General features: G+C 48.6%; 3 protein-coding genes across 11 annotated transcripts in view; 1 reads left to right on the plus strand and 2 right to left on the minus strand.

The window, feature by feature from the left end:
* ASB3 (ankyrin repeat and SOCS box containing 3) overlaps positions 1 to 6,303 on the plus strand; it is a 19,218-nt gene extending 12,915 nt beyond the window's left edge. Inside the window, exons 9-10 of the mRNA XM_005486785.3 lie at positions 615 to 748; positions 1,316 to 6,303. Coding sequence (XP_005486842.2) covers positions 615 to 748; positions 1,316 to 1,563 — 382 coding nt within the window. The 3' untranslated portion in view covers positions 1,564 to 6,303. The remainder of the gene's footprint in view (positions 1 to 614; positions 749 to 1,315) is intronic.
* On the minus strand, positions 1,317 to 4,411 carry MALL (mal, T cell differentiation protein like). Of its 4 annotated transcripts, XM_005486783.4 has the most exons (4): positions 4,281 to 4,411; positions 3,050 to 3,217; positions 2,708 to 2,836; positions 1,972 to 2,374 (listed from the first exon to the last, which is right to left on the minus strand). In XM_005486783.4, the coding sequence occupies exons 1-4, from the start codon at positions 4,380 to 4,382 to the stop codon at positions 2,312 to 2,314; spliced, it is 462 nt and encodes a 153-aa protein (XP_005486840.1). In that variant the 5' UTR covers positions 4,383 to 4,411; the 3' UTR covers positions 1,972 to 2,311. The 4 variants fall into 4 exon arrangements, with proteins under 4 accessions (XP_074392828.1, XP_074392827.1, XP_005486840.1 ...); XM_074536727.1 differs by having other exon boundaries at positions 1,317 to 2,836; XM_074536726.1 differs by having other exon boundaries at positions 1,317 to 2,374; positions 2,708 to 3,217.
* NPHP1 (nephrocystin 1) lies at positions 5,992 to 18,766 on the minus strand. Of its 6 annotated transcripts, none has more exons than XM_074536720.1 (21): positions 17,593 to 18,766; positions 17,385 to 17,449; positions 16,567 to 16,627; positions 16,024 to 16,160; positions 15,490 to 15,682; positions 15,202 to 15,303; positions 14,646 to 14,737; positions 14,486 to 14,525; positions 14,121 to 14,205; positions 13,446 to 13,540; positions 13,035 to 13,163; positions 12,184 to 12,258; positions 11,810 to 11,920; positions 11,076 to 11,156; positions 10,797 to 10,879; positions 9,846 to 9,922; positions 9,481 to 9,580; positions 9,261 to 9,373; positions 7,931 to 8,004; positions 7,782 to 7,826; positions 5,992 to 6,406 (listed from the first exon to the last, which is right to left on the minus strand). In XM_074536720.1, the coding sequence occupies exons 1-21, from the start codon at positions 17,797 to 17,799 to the stop codon at positions 6,128 to 6,130; spliced, it is 2,244 nt and encodes a 747-aa protein (XP_074392821.1). In that variant the 5' UTR covers positions 17,800 to 18,766; the 3' UTR covers positions 5,992 to 6,127. The 6 variants fall into 6 exon arrangements, with proteins under 6 accessions (XP_074392821.1, XP_074392819.1, XP_074392820.1 ...); XM_074536718.1 differs by having other exon boundaries at positions 11,076 to 11,153; positions 17,575 to 18,766; XM_074536719.1 differs by having other exon boundaries at positions 9,481 to 9,577; positions 17,575 to 18,766.
* Positions 18,767 to 23,488: the final 4,722 nt, after the last annotated feature.

Here is a 23,488-nt window from a genome sequence, read left to right on the forward strand (position 1 = left end):
GTGGAAAGTCTGAAATAAATCATTCACACGTCACGTCTGGAGGCAGTAAAACAATTTTCTTTAGGAAGAAAGCCAGACTGGAAATTGCCTTTCTCTAGAATAGCAATAAAGCATCACTTCCCAAGTTTATATCTAACATCTCTACTTAACCCCCAAATTTAGCTGCAAATTGTGTGAGACTTTAATACAGCCATGGCAAGAAGAAATTTCAGTGGGAGAAATAGGTCAGGAGGGATGGGAAACAAATGGGAAATGAAGCTGGGCCAAGGCTGGGAGGAGAGGAAACAGATGCAGTTTGAGACTGTTTTGTTTAACACAATGTGGCAAAAATTCCAGTCAGATTTTTTATTATTATTATTATTGAAGTTTTTCCACATATAGACAACAGCTTGGTGATGTTTTATATTTAATTGGGCACTACAGGATTAACTTAGAGTTATGAAATATTTGTATTTTTTGCAGGCTGTGGTAAACACATTACAAGCTTGCTACTGAGTGACTGAATGAATGTCACTGTCCTTGTGTATTACATCTGATGCTTTTTGGCCTTTTATTCTGTAATCTACAAATACTTTTAAAAGGTATTTAAAAGTAAAGAAGTCTTTGTTACACAGGATTTTCTCCATGAGTGAGGATGTCCTTAATTTTGTCCTGGAGTTCACGAATTGGAGCAGACTTCCTCCAATTGTGGAGCAACACCTTTCCCAATACAAGGAGAAGTTCACTTGGACTTCCAAGAGCCATTTTGGTAAGGAATACAGGCAGGAAAATAATGTCTCCGTGTGTCCAGCTTCCAGGCTGCAGATGGGGACCTTTAGGAGAAGATGACAATAGGACTTAGTTATGTTTTATTTTTCTAATTTGATTTGTGTTTACAATGAAGCATCTGTCCTGTTTTGTAAGCATTGGACAGTAATTAAATACAAACCATAAAAATCAAACATAATCAAAATGTGACCAGCCAAAAAGATTCAATTGGTTGTGCAGGAATTTTTCATAGTTCAGCCTTCAGAAAAGCAGGTCTTGTGTTATGTGACTGAGAAACTGCACTTAGGTGTCTTTGTTAATTATTCCTTTCAAAGGAAATTATTCTTTAAAAGGGTCTTTAATAATGTTTAAGTTGTCCAAGTAATAATGTCATTTAATAATATTTCCTTTAGAATGCTTGATGCTAATGAGGATGTTTTTGGAGTCAAAAAATGGGAGTTATTTGGGGAAATGCACGTTAAATTCTCTCTTTATTTCCTTTTATATTAGTAAATATATTGGTGTAGTAAGAGCTGCTGTGTGTTTGACTGGGGATTCCATTTTCCAGCCTTCCTTCCTCCCCTGTCCCACCTGTGCCGCCTGGAGATCCGGTCCCTGCTGGGCAGCGAGCGCCTGCGCTCGGAGCGCGTGATCCGGGAGCTGCCGCTGCCCGCCTGCCTGCAGGACTACCTGCTCTACCTGGATGTGCTGCGAGCCCACCGCGTCCCAGAGCTGCAGGGCTGCCTGGAGCAGGGCCAGGAGGGAGCTCCTTGCAGTCCCTCCGAGGCAAAGGACACGGAGGAGGGACAGCAGTAACACCAGCGCTCCGTGACGGCGGTGCCGGTGCCTGGACTCCACAGGTTTTGTAATGGGAATCAGGAGACACGGGAGGAGAGCTGCTGTAAATGTCTCTTCTCCTCCCGTGTAATCATTCTTTTCACGCTGTAGTTTTGTACTACATCTAGAAATTTCCTATGGGTTCTATGATTTGCTCGTTTACAATCTGTTGTAGCTTTGTAAGTGAACATTTTCTGTTTCTTTTCTAACTCTTGGGAAGTAAAATGAGCTTTTTCAGTGAACACAGCTTACAGAGTAGTCAAAATCTGCCCATTGACACTTTATTCCAAATACAGCATTTACCAAATGAAACCATCTGAAAGTCAAGGAACACAATCTTGTATTATTGTTATGAACTTGTGTTGGGGAGGGATGGAGCTGAACTGGAGAAAGGCAAATTACAGAAGAAAGGAGGTTGTTTGCTGAAGGAACAGTGATTTTTTTTTTTTCCTCTTCCCATGGTTGTCAATATTTGGCAGAATGTCGGTACTGGAGGCTTGGGGCCTGCACCCAGTCCCTCCCCTCACAAGTCCCTCCCCCAGGCAAGGCAGGAAATGTCCCACAGGCACACCAAGGTGTGCCAGCAAAATTCCTCCTGTGATGAAGTGCAAAAGGACTTGCTGTTCCTGAGGCCTGGTGACAGGGCTGGAGCAGGGACACCTTGGGATGACAGCAAGGTCTCTCACACTGGGAAAGCCCTCGTCCCGTCAATCTGGTGCTGCCAGGATCACTGGTAGTAGATGCTGAAGGCGTGGAGGATGTACAGGAAGGTCGTGAGGAAGGCAAAGAACTGCACGAGAGGAAGAAGAGGAAGGGTCAGCTGGCAGAGTCAAACCCCATCTCTTCCCAGTGCTCTCAGCGTGGGGAAGCCTCCCAGCACAGAGCTCCCTCCAGCCTCAAAGGAGAGGCAAAGCCTCAGCTTTTCCCAGCATCCAGCCACGTCAGGCTGTCCATGAACTGGTGGACCCTAAGAAGACAATGCCAGCTGCACGACCCACAGAGCTGAGGAGCTGAAACTCTGCCCTGTTGGCACTTGGGGTGGCTGTGCTGTGGCTTTAGCAGGTGCTGCTGCCCTTGCAGGGTGAGTGTGTGTCCTGCAGGCCGGCAGGTGCTCTGGACTCACCGATGCAGCGCTGTTGAGTTGGTAGTTGAGGGGCGCGTTGACGCCGAACTCAGAGTTGATGGTGGCGTTGGCCTGCAGGACCGCGGCGCTCATGTACAGAATGGCCGTGGTGCCATGGTACAAACTGTCCTGCAAAACAAGGCACCTGTGAGTGCCCCAAAGGGGGACAGGTGCCTCTCTGGAGAGGCCTGGGATTGAACCAAGCAGTGGTTTCACAGCACAGCTCCCCTGGACTTTCCAGTCAAGGCAAAAGGAAGAAAGGGTGGGTGGGTCACCAGCCATGGTGATCCTGCGCCCGCGTTGCTGCTGCCAACATCTGCCCGTGTTCCATCCCCTCCTTACCAGCACTTTCCAGTTCTCGCTGTTCCTGTGGAAGCCAAGGAGGTAGCTTAAGAGGAGCAGCAGGGAGATGAGGCAGGAGGTGAGGGACACGTACATCACCCATCCCTGCAGCAGCGGCAAGGAGACGGAGGTAGCAGCGACGAGGATCCACACCCAGGTCCCGCAGACCTGCCGGGGACAAACAGGCGCCGCTGATGAGTGTGGGATGAGGAAAAGCTCTTTTCCTCCCCAGTTCCCTCCTGGGCCAGCTGCAGCAGCCAGCGGAACCCCTGCATCTTTCCCAGAGCATCCCAGTGCTAAGGGAAGCAAGGAAGCAAGTTGGCACCGGTTCCCCTGAAAACTCAGGGGAAATGAGTGTTCACACGAAAGGGAAGGGTTTGCTGCCGCCTTGCACACAAGGAAATGTCTCACCCCGAGGGATTTGGTGGAGAAGCCAGAAAATGTGCTTTTATCTGGGAAAAGTGAGCGGCTGCGTCAACCCAGCCCTGCCCGCTCGTTAATCTCCAGGGCTTGGAATCACAGCACAAGGAAGTCTCCTCTCAGCTCCATGCACCAGCCTGGAGCAAGTTGCTCGCTCTGGATCCACCCAAAATATTTACTGAGCACAAAAAGCCCACAAGGTCATCGGGATGAGCCCGTGCCGCCCTGTGCCATCCCAGCTGCGGTGGGTGAGACCCCTGGAGTTGCAGCAGGGAGCTGAGCCCGCCACCACGGGCAGGGATCGTGCCTGTGGGGCACAGGGTGTGTGAGTTGCCAGCCCCGTGCACCATGACAAAGTACATCAGGTGCTATCTTGGCCGGTCCCACTGGATGCCCTCTGGACCCAGAAGCAATTGAAAGAATCATGGAATGTCATCGCACATTACCAGACGCCCAATTGCCTTCAACCCCTGGAAGGACTTGATACAGAGAGCAAAATTGCCTTGATTTTCCAGCCGTTTCTACAGAGCTGCTTCACGATAACGAGAGCTGCCAGTCTGCCCTGCATGAGCCAGCGGCTCTTCAGCCTCTCCCAGCCCCACGGCAGCCGGTGACCCTCACACAGGCTGTGATGGAGCCCAGCGTGCCTTGTCCTCAAGCTGCTCCTAAAATCCCCTTCAGGAATACTTTGTGCATTCAGCGTAAGCTCAAAGACAAGCTGTCACTCCCCAGTCAGGATGCCTTCGGGACGGCTTCGAGGGATTTTAGCCAGGAGCGGGCTCCGTGAGGCAGCGCGGCGAGGCATACTCACGATCTCGGGCAGGATGAAGGCGTAGGGGATGGTTTTGAAGACGGCGGGTCCGGAGGGCAGGGCGGGCTGCGCGGAGGCTGCGGAGGGACCCACCGAGGCCATCTCTGCCCCGCCGACAGCGCTCCCCTCCGCTCGGCTCCGCTGGCGCTCGCCTGCCCCGCGCCGCTCCCGTGCGGGATTTAAGGGACACGCCCGCGGGACGTAAGCGCAGGAACCGGCCCGGGCTGGCACCGCGCCGCTGCCCCGGGCCCGGCCCGCCGAGCCCTGGCACCGCCCGAGGCTGCGCCGCTCGGTGCATCCCCCGGCCGGCCGCGATGGGACACACGGGACCCCACCCCGCCGGGCACCAGGGCAAGGTCATCAGCTGGAGAGGGAAGGAAAAAACTTCCTACACCTTGCCGGCACAGAAATGTTTCCCGCGAACAGTTCTCTTGGCACGCTTCCAATCCTGAAATATTTTAGCTTCCAGTGTTGTAGCCTCCTCCCCTTTCTGTTCAGGTTTCTGCTCCGCGGTCACGTCAGACACCTCCACACCCTCCAGGCACATCCAGCCTTCAGAAACTGGCAGGTAAATTTTACAAACACGCCAGGAGGGCTTGGCAATGTGCCCCCGAGTGCCCAGTAAGGTGTGAAGGGGAGCGACAGGAATTTCTGCCTCCTGGCAAATGCAGTTTGGATTCGGGAAGCACTTGCTGTCTCATCCAGTGCACTCTGCCTGGCCCCAGAACTGCCAGATAAGGGATGGGATGAAAGGCTGGGGGTGGCACTTCTGCCTGGTGGCCCAGAGAGGACAGACTGACCCCATTAACCAGGGTAATGGGCTACAGCAGGAGGAAGACACTGTCCCAGTGAGTTATCCCAGCTCTGCTAGGCGAGACAGGTGATGCCCCAGGAACTTGGCTTCTATGCCAAGCTCTTGCACAACACAGAGCAAAGATCAAATCCATGTCTCTGAGCGCTTCCTAGGCTGGGGGAAGTGTCCTGTGGTATTTCTGGAGGCTCCAGTTTATAGATACTCCAGTGGGAGCTGGTTTTTGGCTCCATGCAGTGGACATTTTCAAAAATCTTGTTTCATATCTTGGCAGACAAAACTGAGCCTGGCCTGGGCTTAAATCCAGGTGTGACTCGGTGGCAATGTCCCCATCACCCTGCAGGAAGCATCCAGATGCTCCAGCACTGAAGAGAAAGTGGATTAATCACTTCCCTATGGGAATGGGCAGCACACAGAGCCTGTGGTCACAAGGTGCTCAGGGGTCAGCAGAGGAAACAATCCTGGGGAAACAGAGCATTGCCAGGATTCCCACCTGCTGCTATTTGTGTTGGGTCAGGCACATTCCTGGGAGGAACCCAGCCTTCTCCTGAGTGGGGGAGAGGAACAGGCAAACAGCCTAAAAACGGGGCAACCTGCTGGTCACTGGTTGGGCAAGAGAGGATTCTTCCCCTAAGCTGGCTGTCCTTGCTCAGCAGCATTCTTAGAGATCTCTGCTCTTTCCTTTCCCTGCTCCCAGGCTGCTGGGGGACTGGGACAAAGAGTCTTTTGTTCACCCTGATTAAAACAACACTGGAAAATAATTGGAAGCTGCATGAGAGGAGGAAAGGGCTACCTCAGCTTTGGCAAAGTATGACACCTGGCATGGCTACATCAGGTAGGGCAACCAGAGCCTTGTTTAATGCTGCAAAGTTAAAAACTTAAAATACAATTTCCAGTAGATAAACAGATAAAATATTTTTAATCTCTCTCAAAATCCTAATTGCGCTAAAATATCCATTACAATTCAGCTTCTGCACAATCTCTTTGGTAAGAATTTAATTTTATTTTTACCATGTCCTTAGAGAGCTTGATTTTTTCATTCTCCAGGATTGTTTTTCCTCACTTCTCCTAAGAAATCATAGGCCAGCTCTGAGATGTCAAAGGCTCTGTGGGTGTTTTCTGATGACAGCAGGTACTCCAGGGCACCATCTCTCTCCTGGCTCCTCTTCAGGAAGTCATGGATCACCTTCCAGCGAGACAATTCCACCTCCTCCTCAGCCCATCTGTAGCTGGGGAGGGACGTGGAGCAGAGCAGAGGGAACACAGAGTCGTGGTACACCAGGACAAACGCATCCTTCAGGAATTCTTGATCTCTCTGCAGACAAGAGTGGTGAAAATACCTCAGTGCCAACATGTGGTGTTGTCAAGCACTTTCCAAAGTATTGTACATGGGAAAAAACCCCAAACAACTCATTCCCAGTTCCTAGGAAAACAATGGGAAGAGATCTGACCTTCCTAAACATGCATCTGTTTTCCTGGATAAGCCTCCAGCATATCCACAAACCTGAACTCTGCCAGCCTTCCCACAACTACAGGCACTGAGAGCCCCTTGCTGTGGGGTATTTATATTCCTTAAAAGCAGTGCCACATCCTCCCTGCTCTGGAAACCCAAACTCCTCTCATTTCCCTGCTGTCCTAGGTGGAGCATGGCTCTGATCCCGCTCCTTGGAGCCAGAGCTGATGCTGCCCCTGGGCACTGCTGTCCCACTCTTTGTGCACGGTGTGACCTGTGTGCTCCCCTGTGAAGATCAGCTTGGAAACCCCCGAGACGAAGGATCAGCCTGGTCAATTATCAAACCCATGGGAAAGATCCAAGTCCAGAGTGTCCCAGCCCCAGGAGCACTGTACTTGGCAGGGAGCGTTTCACAGCTCAGCCCCACGGAGCCACACCAGGGGTGAGCACTCAGCAATCCTCCCCTGGGAGTGGCACATGCCAGTCAGGTAGAACTGGATGCTTCTGGGAGTTGCCAATTCCGTGAGCAGATCTGCTCTCCTCTTGGATGAATGGCCCTGACAAAGCTGCTCTGACTCAGCGGGTGTTTGTTCTGCGTAAACGGGGAGCCATCCTTGTGCATCAGTTCAGGAGCATGCACAGGAATGAAATATCCCACTGCTGCTTCCAGGAAATCCAGCACTGAGAGCCAATGGCTTTCTCATTCAGTTCCTGCAGCTGCTCTCTGTCCAGGGGACAGGATGTAGGACAAGGTCTGGGTGAGCCCGGGGACAACCAGGTAAATTCTCCAGCTGTCTTTGTGCCAAAACATGGATTACAACTCTATGAGGTAGGGAGATCTGAGGAATTTAGGGGGCCTTTTCCCAGGCAGATTGTGGGAGGACTGAAGCTCAGAGTTTGGAGGAGGGAAGATGATTTTGTGGGCATACACAGCCCCTTTTTGTATCCATGACTGTTAGAAGCACATCTTGACAGGGCACCACTCTGGCTACCAACCTGTGACAGGTTCCCCCCTAACAACACTGAAATAAAAAGTTACAAGTTAATTTAATTTTCCTCCTGCTCCTGGTTTACTGTTATAAATCTGGGTGAGAAATGTTAAGAACTGCATTTACATAAATCTGTTTTCTAAATAGCTGTATGGTGAGAGGAAAAGCTAAGCAGCAATTGCACTGGCAGGGAGCAGCTAGATGGAATTACCCTGAATATATGGAAAGAAAAACCTGTGGTTTGTTACCTTCTCAATTCTCTTCAATGTTCTTTCTTTCTCAGCCCAGGCACTCTAAAATGAAATGAAAAATCAGAGCAAGGCTGGAGAACTTTGTCTTCTCCCAGAACAAAAAAAAGGCTCAAATTTAGCCTGGAAATGCTGACAAGGTAACATACCCGAAGTGCATCCATCAGGTCTGGCTGATCCAGGAGTTGAGGGAAAGTTGCTAACACAGGATTACAGATTAAGTCTGAAACAGAAAACAAACACATTCAAGGCTAAGGAAGAATCAGTTTTCAGAGTATTGGCACATGCAGGTATTCAGCACATCCCCTCCTGTCAGGTTATTCCAAAGGGAAAATGAGCTGTGACAGTTCTCCAGGGCAGGGAAGGTAGAACTCCCTAAAAACTGTTCTGACTGCAGCCAATTCTCTGAGTGGCTGAGAGACAGTTAAACCAGGAGAGGGGACACACAAGCCCCAGTGCTGGTTATTGGGAACACCAGCAAACACGAGCCCTTCCTGATTCACCTGCCAGAGGTGTTTTCCCTCATTTCTGCACCTGCCTTTTTTACACACAGCTGCAGTTGTGCTGCTTAGTTTGGATGTTATGGATAAACACACTTGGGTTCTACCTCAGCCTGGTGTGGCATTTTAGGAGAACCAAGGACCAAGTGCACAGTGAATTTTCCCAATGGAGCACAATCCCACAGCACAGGTGTCCTGGTGCTTTTTGGGTCACTTCCATGAGAAATCACTCTGCTCTTGTGATTATTTTAATTAATGAGATTTTGGATAAGATTCCAAGTGACGGAGAGCAGGATTTTGGCTGAAGTGTATTCTTTATCATGTGATTTCAAATATTGAATGTACAATTGTCCCTTCACCTTGAAGCTGATGGTAAGTTTGGTAAACATGAAGCATTTACTAATGCCCAAACATTTCAGGGAAGAGAGCCAGGACTGATGACTTCTGGGAAGGAGAACAGATATTTTCAGTTGTCTATTCCTAAAGTGATGGTGGATTTTGAAATAATAGAAATCTTCTTTAGTTGCACAGCTACCAGAACAACTCCTGGGATAAAGCCTTGCAATGGCTTCACATGGAGTCTGAATCCAAAGGGATGCAGTTTAACTCCAGGAGAGGTCATCAGCCTGATCTACTGTCCTAAATTATTCAGATCAAATCAGGTAAGTGTGGCAGTTCTCACCTATATAAATTCATATGTAGTACAGTTAAAAAATGTAATTTTTCCTTATTTCAAGTTGGTTTTAAAATGGAGAAGGCTATAAACTATCATTAGTTCTGCTGAATAATCAGGGCAAGACACTGAGTTCTAAATCCAGAATTCTCCAACTTCTGTCTCTCCCTACTGTCAGTAAGTAAATAATAATTAAAAACTAAAAATAAAGAGGATAACAGCCTGAGTGCCAAAAACATCTCTCCCCAAAGGGAGACGTGGCAAGAGCCATTCCCTGGATGAACCTGATCTTCCTGCAGTGCTCACCTGTGCTCTGCATGCTCGTCCTGTCCTTCAGGAGGGCATCTCCAAGGATTTGCCGATAAAACACCAGGAGGTGGATGTAGCACATGCCCCCAACTAATGTTTCAGGGAGAAAACTGTTGGGAAAATAAGGGACAGCAGCTGAGGTGTTCACTGCAAACACTGCAGATTTCTCTGGGCTGTCTGGAATACTTTTTCATTTTATGTAAGCACGAGGACTCACTTCAGGATGTCTTTCGAGTGCACACTCGGTGACTTCACCTTCACCAGAAGCACAGGCTGCTTCCTGAGGCTCATGAACTGCTGAAAAACCCCGGAGCCTGCTGCAGGAAGAGACAGCCCAGGTTCACACAGTCAGTTTGAAACAATTATATTACAAACATGGGCATTTCTGTGGGTTGAGAACTCTCTCGAGTTTAGTCAGCCTAGTAGCACTCAGCTCCCACAGCCAAGGCAAAAGCAGATAAATAATGAAATGCATGCAAAAACAGAAGACACAAACCCAAACCAGGCTGTGGGGACTGTTGTGAAGGAGATGCAGCAACAATCACATTATTATGTTTATATTATATTGAAAAGAAGCCAGACCTCTCCTCGATATTGATGGGTCAACCTCAACACCTCTCTCATAGGGAGTTCCACCACTCAGGACCAGCTCATGCATCCTGCCAATAAAGATTCATTTGAAGCCTGTATGATATTGGGGATTCAACTATTTTTGGAATTTAATTGTACTGGGAGGTCAATTATTTTAAAAGCCATTAACAACATTGCTTCTTTTCCACAGCCCAAATATTTTTCTTGCATGGAATTTAGCAATTGTTTCACTACAATGGTTTTGAGGAATCACCACTTCAACAATTAAAATCTTTCAGATTTGAAATTTGTTAAAGAATAATGTAACCCCAGTTCTGCCAAGAGTAAGTCACTGCTGAAACAAGCATGAAACTGAATCTGTAATACTGTCTTACTTAATGAAATAATAGAACAATATTTAAAATATGAGACTTAGAAGAGATTTAGAGAGTTCTAGAACAGTAGAGGTGTCCTGTGGGTATTTTTTTGAGCTGTAACCCAGATAAATTCAGAATACATATACACTATATATAATATATATATATATACGTGTCTACCAATATTTGGCAAAAAAAAAAGTCTTGAAAGTCTTGAAAGTCTGAGCTACAATGAATTATTTCTGTCAATAAACAGAAAGTTTTCCTATATTTAATAAAATAAAAATATACACACTTCATTATTCTTTCAGATGACTGGACCCACTAATCATAAATCATAATTCCAAGAGCAGTGAGAGATTCATTCACAATAACTTCCATGTCTTGGGAACCAGTCTCCCAATTTTCCCCTGGGAAAGGGATAATGCAGCAAAGAAGAGCCAGAATCCCAAAGGACTGGGCTGGATGCCCCCTGCCCCAGCAGTGTGTAAGTATGAAAGATGAGTTTTACTCTCAGTCTAAACCAGATGTATAAATTACATCTGTGTGTAAATACAGGGAGAGCAGGAAAAGGCAACAAACTCACTTGGAAGGAATAGGAATCCCACTGGAAGTGAAAAGCTTCAGAAAGGCCCAGCCACAGCTCAGCTCTCCTCTTTCACCTGTTGACTAGGAAAAAAAAGAGAAATGTAAATTATTTGAGCAGCTGACCCAGAATGAGTGACTGAACCACAATTAATTACAGTAACCACATGAAAATTGTTGTAGTTATCCCCTTTTCCTCTTTCACCCTTGTGTGTTCAAAAATCACAGTCTGACTTTTCTGAGGTTGTTTTTCTGGCTTTACCATCTATTATCTTACTACCTGTTGTGCTTTCCAGCAGCATATCCCAGATGGACAGGCTCTATCTGTGTAAACTGGAGCTGGAGACCACTGTCCATGCTGCTGAAACAGTTAAAACTTTGGTTTTCCAACTGTACAAGACATTAGTCTGAAATAAATCACAGAGATGGAAAACTGCGGGAGTGAAGGGAGAACTCATCCATTGTGATCCCATGGCATGGGATCTTTGGCATAAATTATTTCAGTGTTGGTACAGGGACACTCATGGCCGTGAGCCAGAGGGATTTTTATTCTCTAATTAGGGATATTCTCCCATCAGAGAATCCCAGAATACTTTGGGTTGGAAGGGATTTTAAGGATCATCTTGTTCCACCCCCTGCCATGGACAGGGGCATCTTCCACCATCCCAGGTTGCTCCAAGCCCTGTCCAGCCTGGCCTTGCACACTGCCAGGGATCCAGGGGCAGCCACAGCTTCTCTGGGCAACTGTGCCAGGGCCTGCCCACCCTCACAGGGAAGAATTCCTTCCCAATATCCCATCTATCCCTGCCTTCTGATAGTGGGAAATCATCCCCCTTGTCCTATCACACCATGAGCTTGTGAAAAGTCTCTGTCCATCTTTCCTGTAGGCTCCTTCCAGGTAATCCTATTCTCCAATCCTGTTCTCTAATGAGGGATATTCTCTGACTGGGACCAGCTGCTTCCCTTTATAAACCTTCTCTTGGAGGGATTTCCACTGCAGCTCCCCACACTCACATTGCACTTGTACGTGATGCCAAGCTCAAACAAGATCCCAATGTCTGCAGACAGGGAGTTGGACCTGACAAAACAGTCACCATCAAGCAAGCTGGGTAAGATACCCATCACCTGGTACAGAGAGAGGGAGGAGAAAAAAAAAAAAGTTTATATACTTATAAAAAAAAAATTTTGATTTTTAAAGGCCATCAAGCACATCCCTCACTCAACACAAGATTTTAGACCCAATCCATATAAAAATGAGGAGAGAACAAATTCCAGTCAAAACCTTGCTCCCCTTACTGTCTTTCCATGGAGCACAGCTGTGCCACCAAGGAACACTTTAGTGACACTGAAGGAAGAAGCTGTAAACAGCCAGGGGCTGTGTCACCTACCCTTGGAGAAAAGGTCCAAGTTTGAGGATTTTTAGGCAGCCACGTGGCTCTCACTGTGTGAATGTTACTCAGCACCTAAAGCGGGGAAAAAAGCAAAGGTCAGTTTTTCTGGAAAGCCCTTTCAGAAAGTGCAGGTTATCCCAGATGGATCCAACACTGCACACAATCAAGACAACTGGAAGAAAACTGCTGAATAATCAGGGTTATGTTTTTACAAAAAGCTGCTCTGCACACACCCAAAGGAACAGAGGATCAAGGGCACATGGAGGAACCTGCCCCTGACCCAGCTGCTCCAGGCCCATCTCAGGAGACAGATCAGCCCAGGAAACATCATTGCCAGGAACACAAAGGAGCCAGGAGGCACAATGGCAGGTGGGGGACCCGAAATTAGGGACTCAGAGAACTGGAGCTCCCACCCTGCCCCTCCCAGGCCAGCCAGCACAGCCCCAGGGGCAGGGTGTGACTGTCACCCTGAGCCAGGAGCAGCTCCTTGCCTCACCTCACTCTGCTCTGGGGCATCCTGGGGCTGCACCTGATTTACCACGAGTGGAAAGCAGAGGGGAGAAACCAAAGGCAGAAAAAGGGAGGGGTCCAAGTGCCTTGTGGAGCACCTTGGGTGGGAAGCTTGGCTTGCCTGGCCATGCCCAATGCCCATCAATGCAGTCTGGCCTGTTTTATCATTCCATTCCCTTCTTCTGGGCGAGTGGGCTCAAACCAGACTCATCTGAGCATAAATTAAGCAGCTTGGGAGGTGTGTGTGTCTCTGAGACAGAGAGGAAGCAGACCCTGAAGGATGCTGGAAGCTCCAAACCTCCTGCAGTCCATTTTTGGGAAGCAGACACGTTCCTTACCCGGCTGCCATCGAAGAGGCAGAGCCGGACGTGCCGGCTGAGGACGCGCACGCCGCTCCCAGGGGGAGGGATCATCTTGCAGCTGCACAAAGTGACAATCAGGGACACTCTGGTGGCTCTAGGATGGATCTGAAACACGGCAGAAGGAGGATTAAGCCTACAGTCCCTTCTGCACGTGGTCTCATCTTGTGTTTATGGACTGAGGTTATTCTCCCAAGCTCCAACCCAGTGAGAGGCAGCAGCAGGATTTCTTCACAAGCCTTTAGTTCTGCCTCAGGGATCTTTTAGAGACAGACAGAAGCTCCCAGCAGAAGAAATATTTGCACCAGGAATGGTGCAAATTAAGACATAATCACCAGCCAAAAGGAAAGAAGGCAAATAAAGTTTGTCCCCCTTAGCAGCAATGCTCACAGTATTTCTCTCAGAGTTCCACACCAGGTCTTTGAAAGCCAGCTGGGATGGAGTAAGCTTGGGTTGCAAGTAGTAACTTGCTCGAAATTCTTCACCTACAACAAGAGTAAATTTAAAAACTCTTCATTTTTCAAATTATCTTTATTGTGCCCAAAAGGACAACACCCAAAATTCATGTTCAGTTAAGTGTTTGATTAAACAAAACTATGGAATTATCTGCCATGAGCACTGTCTGCTATTTGTGGGTGTTCTGAAGTATTTAATCTCAAAAGCACAATAATTTCATTTTATAAAGAGATTAAACAGCTTTAGACAGAAAGACTAACAAAACATGAGATATCTTAATGCATTTGGTGAAGAGACTAGAAAAGACCCTTGAGAAAAAGGGAAGATTAAAATAAAATCAAAAAAAATCATAATTTCCTGCAAAGTCAACAGGAACAAACTTCCAAAGAGGAAACTCTTTGAAATCACAAGGAAATTTGTCAGGATTTCACATTGATAAATTGAAATTTAAGGGAAAAAAAAAATCTTTTATACATTATTTGATGGGTCAAACATAGCCAGTTAGCCAATTAATTAAAATTGAGCAGTATGGATTGGGGTCCAATGGCTGGTGACAGGATGAGAAAGCCACCAGAGAGCCCTGAGAATCCTGCCAGGTGAGATCCCGACCTTCCTCCAGGAGCTGGAACAGCATGGATGGGCGAAACCCTGCAGGAACTGCCCCTGTGGTGGTCAGCACCTCCACTGTGTCATTCTAGCAAAAACAAAGCAAAAAAGAAATTACCGGTCCTGATATTTACCAGCAAAATTCATCCTAAATTACAGCTCTGTTTAGAACCAGAAACCTGGGCTATCAGTCACCTCTTCTGAAGCATTTCTGTGGCATTTCTTGCTACCAAAAACTCCCAAAACACAGATGTTAATTAGGAACAACGGTCTTTGATATGAGGCACAGTGTTTGGGAAAGGCACAGCTTTTCTACAAAATAATGAAGATTATGGCAGGTGAAGCTGCCCTGTAAGAGGGGCACCCACCTCTACAATGGCTCGGACAGCACTCCAGTGGGAATCTGTTCTGGAAGAAAACAGAGGGATTTATAGTAAATCCTCACATGAACAAAAATTTAGCCACTTAATATTGCTGTGTTTCCAAACAGCAGCAGCTTCAAAACCGTATCTGAGGCATTCCATTTACCTTTTTTTAATTTCAGCTCCATCTGCTGTTTCATCCACCACTTCTATGTGTTCTTCTGACTCCTCCTGGCTTTCTTCCTCTTCCTTAGGAACCTGGAATTCACATTTAAATGGCAAAAGGCTTGAATTCTGTTCTTAAAAATGCCTTCTCCAACTACAGCCCGTATTAATGTCAGTTTAGAATGAATTAAGTAAGTTTAGAAAAGGAGATTTTCGCCCTGTGATGAAGAAAATTTTCCCACATTTACATGGACTCCCATTTCAGATAAATTATTAAAACCCCAAATCAAGCCACAGCAGCTTGGAGTCTTCAGATTTGACCTTTAAGTGCCAAAGATTCTGACTTTGATATTCAAGAAACTTCTCTGCCACAACTTCCCAAGGCACAGAAATGCTGCTTTTGATATCTCCGGCTCCGTGGACAAAACCATGGAGCTATTTCCAAATACCTGGCTTTATTTCCAAACAACACATGGCACTGTGACCAGATCATTGATTACAGATCATTAATCTATATAAAAGAGCAGAGATGAGGGCAGAGGTTGCAGCACACCCACCGCAAGGTAGGTCCTGGGAACGAGGCCTCTCTCCCCCTTGGAATTTTCAGCTACCCACCAGCCATCCTCCTTCTTGTCATGTATGAGCAGGGTTTCACCTTTCTTTGGCATTGGAAAAAGAGACAAAGACAAAAAAACAGGCAAATATTTAAATGAAAAAGGACCTAACTCCAGTTTTCCCCCAAATCCCACAAGTGGCTGAATCCCAAAAGCACAGGATTTCATTATGGTTACTGCTTAACTCAGAGTGATCTGCAGTGTAAAAACCCTTTGCAGAGAGATATTTACCACAAATGTGAGATCCCCTTCCTGCTGGGCATCAAAGTTCCCAACAGCAACACATTCTCTAACATTTGGATCATCCAACAACTTCTCATCATCTTCTTCTTCAGTGTCTTCCTCCTCACTTTCTTCATCTTCACTCTCCTCCTCTTCTTCATTTCCCTCTTCTGCATGAGAGCCTTTCTGGTGTTCCTCACCCCTACACAAAACAAATCAAACTATTTTTTTAGTATCATTCCCACCAAACTTTCTGAAATGTTGTCAAGCCTCTGCAAGGACATTATTCAGATACAGCATCTTCATTTCTCTGTTTTGCTCTCTGTCCTGAAGAAACTCCTCCAAACCTTATATTCCAGCCATGGAATATCCAGCACCCCGAGAAAATCCTAGCAAGCCATAAATGACTTCTCTCCTGAGCACTTCTACTTTTATCTTTCTGTTATTTTTCAGCTAATTAAAGGGGTGATATAATGTTTTTTCAAGGTCCATTCCAGCCATAATTTAAAAAACCAGTTGCATTTGCATGTTTAAGCTACTCACCCTGGATAATTTCTTGTCACATTATCCTGATCCAAGACAAGAAGGAGTTTCTGCAGCTGCTGGGAGAGTCTCAGCAACAGCTTTTCTTCCTCTTCCTTCCTCTGGCTGTAATTCCCCACCGGCGCAGGCTCGTCAGCCTGGCGGAGAACCCAACAAATGCCCCAAACAATCAAAGTTCCCCAATAAATTGCTCAAAGAATCAAAGTCCCTCTATAAATTAAGTTTTGCAGACATGCATTACAAGTTTTCCCCTTCCTGGGCTGCTGTCACACCCTCTTTAGTGACAATTTTCTTAGACTTTCACTCTGCCAAGGTGAAATTCTCTGTTAAGTTTTCACCTGGGACTTGGACAAAATAAAGCACTAAAGTGAGTTTTTAAATTATATAAATGGATATAAAAATATAATTTGGAGAGATGACAGGCAGGGATTGTGCAGTGCTGGGCACTGCTCTTGTGAGGGATCTAAAATGGAACATTGATTTTTTTTAAATGCTTTCCATGGTGAATTTTGGAGGAAACCACAAATTAATCTCCATACTTACTTTTTTCAAAGCATGGAGAGCCTTTGTATTCTCCTCCACCAATTCCTTCAGCTCTGTACATCTGCATTGAGAGCAAGACAGGCAGATGGTATTTTCTTAAAATTCTGACCCAAACCACACCTGCTGACTGAAAGGTGTCATTTTAGGTGCTGTGTGTCTCTTCAGGCTGAGAAATCCAAGCCCAAACAGCAGCAATTGCCAGAATCCCAAAATAGCCGGGACTGGGATGGACCTCTGGAGCTCATCCAGTCCAACCCCACTTGCTCAGGGGGCAGGATCACCCAGAGCAGGTGACACAGGGATGCATCCAGCTGGGTTTGGGATCTCTCCAGACAGGGGAGGGAGACTCCACACCCTCCCTGGGCAGCTCTTGGAATTCTCTGCCACCCTCGTGTTGGATTTGTGTTTAAATTTATGGCCATTGCTCCTCATCGTGTTGCTGGGAACACCGGAAAGAGCCTGGCACCAACACCTTGGAAATATTTATATGGATTGGTGAGGTCCCATCTCAGCCTTCCCTTCTCCAGACTGTCCTCAGCCCCAGAGGGCTGGGAAAGAACCAGCCTGGTCAACAGGAGCGGGAAGGGCAAGGAGAAAACTGTACGATTAGGAGAGAAAAGGCGTGGAGGGAGCGAACACTGCTGAGGGTACCTGAGGGGACGGTGAGGGCAATGCCGGGGCGCTGGGATCGAGGGATGGGGGGCGGGATGGGGATTGGGATGGAGGGTCGGGATGGGGGTCCGAGATGGGGTTTGGAATGGGGGTCGGGATGGGGGTGCGGGATGGGGGTTCGGAATGGGGGGTCGGGATCCCCTCACCTCAGCCGAAGGGGCTCCCGCTGCCCGGGGGCTGCGGCCGCGCTCTCCGCCCGCAGCGCCTCCACCTGCAACAGGGGACGGGGCGGTCAGGGCCGGGGGGGACGAGACGCCCGGTGTGGGGCCAGACACCCGGTATGGCACCGGCCCCGGTACAACCCTGGTACATCCCCGGTGCAGCCCCGGTACAAACCCGGTACGGCCCCGGTACCTGTGCCCGCAGCTCCCGGCTCCGGCGCTGCACCCGCTGCAGCGGCCCCCGCGCCCGCCGCTCCGACATCGTCGCCGGGCAACGGGGCAGCCCCGGCGCCGCCGGATGACGGGCCCGGGGCGGGGCCGGAGCGCTCCACGGCCCGGCCCCCGCAGCCCCGAGCTCGGGAAGGTCCCTCGCACCCCCAGCAGCTCCGGCGGGGCTCATCTGGGGACAAACGAGGTGGCGTTTTGTGATCCCAGCCACGGAACCACGGAATAGGAGGAGCTGGAAGGCACCTCTGCAGAACACCCGGTCTGATGGCAGGATCGCTACGTTTGGGAAGGAGGTCCAAGATCAAGACAAAGCCTTAAGGGGCAGTGTTTCCTCCGCCCCCCCCCAGTAGATTTGAGAACTCCATAATACCTCTGAAAACCAGCAGCCTGCAATGAATCCCCCAGCACTCCTGTCTCCTGGCATTCTCTAGCAATAAGAAGGAATTTGCTACAGCTACCTTCACAATTCCTTATCCAAAGTGCCAGAAGGAATTCTTCCTCCTTTATTATTTCACTTGTTCATTCCCAGCCAAAGCATGAACTCTTACACCACTTAATTGTCCCCATGCACACCCATAATGGGACTTGTTACATGTGCCCATAAGGCACGTTTTCACATTCATTCCAGAAATAAACACCTAGGAGCACCATGCAATGACTTTTGCTAGTTTATTGTGTTGGCAGCGCTTCCTGGCAAGGGCAGAGCAGCAGGCTTAGAGCTGGACACGTGCAGACAACCCTTCTGTGGAATATGGAAATCCGAGAATCATGGAATCGCTGAGCTTAGAAATGACCTCCGAGATCACCGAGTGCAACCCGTGAGCGATCCCCACCTTATCACCCAGCCCAGAGCACCGAGTGCCACGTCCAGTTGTTCCTTGGACACCTGCAGGGATAGGGACTCCAAACCTCCCTGAACAGTCCATTCCAGGCTTGGCATCGCTGCTTGCATATCCTCAGTTCTTAGGTTAGTCTGACACAGTTGGGGATCTTGCTTTGCGAAGGGAGGAAGAGAAGTCCTGGTATTCTATGGATGCTGTTCTCTCTGGCAGCACTGCTATTCCACGGATGATGTCCTTCTCCAGGAGCCCTGCTATTCCACGGATGCTGTCCTTTCCGCTATTCCACGGATGCTGTCCAGCCGGTTTAGGACAGCTGTCCAGCTGGTTTAGGACAAATTAGGGGAAATCTCCAAGAGGGAGCCCCCCAGAACAAAACAAACCTCCAACCACCCCTCCCCCAACACCGGGTTCGGGAAGGAATTCCTCGGAGGAGCAAAGTGGAAAACAAAACCTATTTATTTACAAGTAACAAAAGAACACTCCCCAACACAAGAAAAGAAAAAGGGACCAGACTGTGTTGTGGAGGGCGCCGAATCTTCTCTAGCAGGCTTCGGGGGTCCTGGAGCTTGCAGGTCAGGATCCGGAGCCGGTCCAGTATCTTGGGGGAGGGTAAGAAAGAGAGAGAGAGAGAACAAAAGAAAAAGGAAAAAAAACAGCGCAAAAGCAAAAAGCAAGCAAGCAAGCAAGCAAGCAAGCAAGCAGCAGCTAGCAAAAGCCAAGCAGCCAAAGCCAAAAGCCAAAAAGTGCCTGGTCACACCCCCCCCCCCCCCCTCCTCCTCTCTTCCCCATCCCGCCACAGCCAGACTGCCGGGGGGGGGGGTGGGGGAAAAGGCACAGCTGCCAGACATAACACACGATATTGGGATAAAGGCTGTCACCCCACGACACTCCACCCCTTATCCCATATCGTGAACATACAATAAAAAACATTCATTTCACTTACTCACACCTTTTGACACTTACGCATTCCTCTCATCTTACTTGCTCAAACCTTTGACACTTACAGTTTCCTTCTGTCTCACATTCAACAAACAATGACAGTCATATATGAGTCTCATCCCACAATCAGGTCTCCCTGAGGTACACACCGTGTTGTTCCATCTTTCTGCATTATCCACCATGTATTACCTGGTCCTTGAGCAAAGACAATCCCACGGATGGGTTTGTCTGTACTCGAGGCAGGGTTGATCCATACTGTCTTTCCCAACAAACCTCTGACATGGGCCACTGGGGCTTTATCCCCATCTACTATATTAAGGAGCTCAGACTGAGCAGGACCCGCTCGGTTGGTGGAACCTCGAGTGTTAACTAACCAGGTAGCCTTTGCCAAATGCTGCTCCCAGTTTTTTAAAGACCCCCCTCCCAATGCCTTTAAGGTGGTTTTTAACAATCCATTGTACCTTTCCACCTTCCCTGCAGCTGGTGCATGATAGGGGATATGGTATACCCACTCGATGCCATGTTCCCTAGCCCAAGTATTAATAAGATTGTTTTTAAAATGAGTTCCATTATCCGACTCAATTCTTTCGGGAGTACCGTGCCTCCAAAGGACCTGCTTCTCAAGGCCCAAGATAGTGTTACGGGCTGTAGCATGGGACACAGGGTAGGTTTCCAACCATCCTGTGGTGGCTTCTACCATGGTTAGTACATAGCGCTTGCCCTGGCGTGTCTGGGGCAGTGTGATGTAATCAATCTGCCAGGCCTCCCCGTATTTGTACTTAGACCACCGCCCCCCATACCAGAGGGGCTTCAGTCGCTTGGCCTGCTTAATGGCAGCGCATGTCTCACAGTCACGAATAACCTGAGAGATACTGTCCATGGTTAGATCCACCCCTCGGTCTCGTGCCCACTTATAGGTGGCATCTCTACCCTGGTGGCCTGAGGCATCGTGGGCCCATCGTGCTAAGAATAACTCTCCCTTATGCTCCCAGTCGAGATCTATCTTCAACTCCCCTATCTTTGCAGCCTGATGTACTTGCTGGTTGTTTTGCTGCTCTTCATTAGCTCTACTTCTGGGGACATGGGCATCTACATGGCGAACCTTCACAGGTAACTTCTCTAACCGAGTAGCGATATCCTTCCACTCTTCCGCAGCCCAAATTGGTTTTCCTCTGCGCTGCCAGTTGGCCTCTTTCCATCTCTTCAGCCATCCCCATAGAGCGTTGGCTGCCATCCAAGAATCGGTATACAAATAGAGCCTTGGCCACCTCTCTCTCTCTGCAATACCTAGGGCCAGTTGAATAGCTTTGATTTCAGCAAATTGACTGGATTCACCCTCTCCTTCAGTAGCCTCTGCAACCCGTCGAGTGGGACTCCATACAGCTGCTTTCCACCTCCGTTTCATCCCTATGACACGACAAGAACCATCAGTGAATAGGGCGTAACGTGTTTCTTCTACTGGCAACTGATTGTATGGCGGAGCTTCCTCAACCCGGGTCACTGGCTCTTGCTCCTCATCTGCGACACTAAAGCTTTCACCTTCGGGCCAATTTGTAATTATTTCTAGAATCCCAGGGCGATTTAACTTCCCAATCCGAGCGCGCTGCGTAATGAGGGCAATCCACTTACTCCAAGTAGCACTGGTGGCATGGTGGGTAGAGGGAACCTTTCCTCTGAACATCCATCCCAGCACCGGTAGTCGGGGTGCCAGAAGGAGTTGTGCCTCTGTACCAATCACCTCTGAGGCGGCTTGGACTCCTTCATAGGCGGCCAAGATTTCCTTTTCTGTTGGAGTATAGTTATCTTCAGACCCCCTGTAGCTCCGACTCCAAAATCCCAATGGTCGGCCTCGGGTCTCGCCAGGTAGCTTTTGCCAAAGGCTCCAGGACAGACCATGGCTCCCGGCTGCAGAGTAGAGCACATTCTTCACATCTGGTCCTGTCCTGACTGGACCAAGGGCTACAGCATGAGCGATCTCCTGCTTGATCTGGACAAAAGCTTGCTGCTGCTCAGGGCCCCAATGGAAGTCGTTCTTCTTGCGGGTAACCAGATAAAGGGGTCTCACAATCTGACTATACTCAGGGATGTGCATCCTCCAGAAACCTATAGCACCTAAGAAAGCCTGTGTCTCCTTCTTATCAGTTGGTGGGGACATAGCGGTGATTTTGTTAATAACATCCGCAGGAATCTGACGCCGTCCATCTTGCCACTTCACCCCCAAGAACTGAATTTCTCGGGCAGGTCCCTTGACTTTGCTCTTCTTAATGGCAAATCCGGCGTCCAGGAGAATATGAATTATCTTCTCTCCTTTCTCGAACACTTCTATTGCCGTGTTCCCCCAAACAATGATATCGTCAATATATTGTAAATGTTCTGGAGCCTCACCCTCTTCTAGTGCAGCCTGGATCAGTCCATGACAGATGGTAGGACTGTGTTTCCACCCCTGGGGCAATCGGTTCCAGGTGTACTGCACTCCCCTCCATGTAAAAGCAAACTGAGGCCTGCATTCTACTGCCAGAGGGATGGAGAAAAACGCGTTAGCTATATCAATGGTCGCGTACCACTTTGCTGCCTTGGACTCCAGCTCGTACTGCAGTTCCAGTATGTCCGGTACAGCCGCACTCAGTGGTGGAGTCACTTCATTCAAGGCACGATAGTCCACAGTCAATCTCCACTCTCCGTCAGATTTTCGCACGGGCCAGATAGGGCTGTTAAAGGGTGAGTGGGTTTTACTGACCACCCCTTGGCTCTCTAGCTCTCGAATCATCTTGTGGATGGGGATCACAGCATCTCGATTCGTCCGGTACTGCCTGCGGTGCACTGTTGAGGTGGCAACTGGCACTCGCTGCTCCTCTACCTTCAAAAGTCCTACTGCATATGGGTCCTCTGATAGTCCAGGCAAGGTATTCAATTGTTTAATACCCTCTATCTCAACTGAAGCTATACCAAAAGCCCACCTAAATCCCTTAGGATCTTTGTAATAGCCATTCCGGAGAAAGTCTATGCCCAAAATACACGGAGCCTCTGGACCAGTCACAATTGGATGTTCCTGCCACTCCTTCCCAGTCAAGCTCACCTCAGCTTCCAACAACGTCAACTGTTGTGATCCCCCCGTCACTCCAGCGATGGAAACAGGTTCTGTCCCCACGTGTTCCGATGGCATTAAGGTACATTGTGATCCAGTGTCAACCAATGCTTCATAGTCTTGTGGCTCTGATGTGCCAGGCCATCTGATCCACACCTTCCAAAAAACCCGGTTCTCCCGTGCCTCTTCCTGGCTGGAGGCAGGGCCCCTCTAAGCCAGATTGTCCTTCTTTCCTTGGGCATATGCCTTGGAAGTTCCTTCAAGGGGATCGGACATGTCATCGTCATCGTCATACTTAACATCTCGGCTACGAGCGACCGGAGCTGCTATCTTTTTGGTTATACTTTCTCTTCTCTTCAAATCACGCACCCGTTGTGCCAAAGCAGCGGTGGGTTTTCCATCCCATCTTCTCATGTCTTCTCCAGACTCACGCAGGAAAAACCATAACTCAGCCCGTGGGATGTACCTTCTCTCCCCATCAAAGGAGCGCCGGCGTTGGACACCAGGGCTTCTAATTTGTACAGCTGAGATTTCAATAAGGTCCTCCTTAATCTCTTCCCGGAGTTTCTTATGATTCTCCTCTATTTTGTCTTCTAGTTTCTGCAGTCGGGTTTCCACTGCTGCAATTCTGGCATGAGTTGGGCCATGCACAGCATCTGCGTACGCTCGAAGCTTCTTTGCCATATCGAGCACAGTCTCATATGTATCATCTCGCTTCATTATTGCTAGGGCGGAAGCGTATTCAGGTGGCCCAAGTCGCACAAGTTTCCTCCACATTATCGGAGTGCATGGTACCAGGTCCGGATTCCTAGTTGTTGTGTCATCTGAGAAAACGAGCTCTGCAACCGCCATCTCTCTCAGGCGTTGGATCCCCTGTTCTATGGTCTTCCACCGTGTCTGCTGCATATAGAGATCATCCGTACACAGGTACCGTTCTGCTACGCTTCTTAGGACCCGTTCCCAGAGGCTGTGAGGGTTAGCCCCCCTCATCACAC

The sequence above is a fragment of the Zonotrichia albicollis genome, chromosome 3, assembly GCF_047830755.1.
Source record: "Zonotrichia albicollis isolate bZonAlb1 chromosome 3, bZonAlb1.hap1, whole genome shotgun sequence".
Taxonomy (NCBI): domain Eukaryota; kingdom Metazoa; phylum Chordata; class Aves; order Passeriformes; family Passerellidae; genus Zonotrichia; species Zonotrichia albicollis.

Coding starts and splice junctions, on each gene's coding strand:
- NPHP1 (XM_074536717.1), bottom strand. CDS start 17,799: ATGAGCCCCGCCGGAGCTGCTGGGGGTGCGAGGGACCTTCCCGAGCTC. Junction 15,304..15,489: donor AAGGGGATCTCACATTTGTG/GTAAATATCTCT, acceptor CCAATGCCAAAG/AAAGGTGAAACCCTGCTCAT. Junction 13,164..13,445: donor GGAACTCTGAGAGAAATACT/GTGAGCATTGCT, acceptor GCCGTGTTTCAG/ATCCATCCTAGAGCCACCAG.
- MALL (XM_074536725.1), bottom strand. CDS start 4,382: ATGGCCTCGGTGGGTCCCTCCGCAGCCTCCGCGCAGCCCGCCCTGCCC. Junction 3,218..4,280: donor CCTTCATCCTGCCCGAGATC/GTGAGTATGCCT, acceptor TGTCCCCGGCAG/GTCTGCGGGACCTGGGTGTG.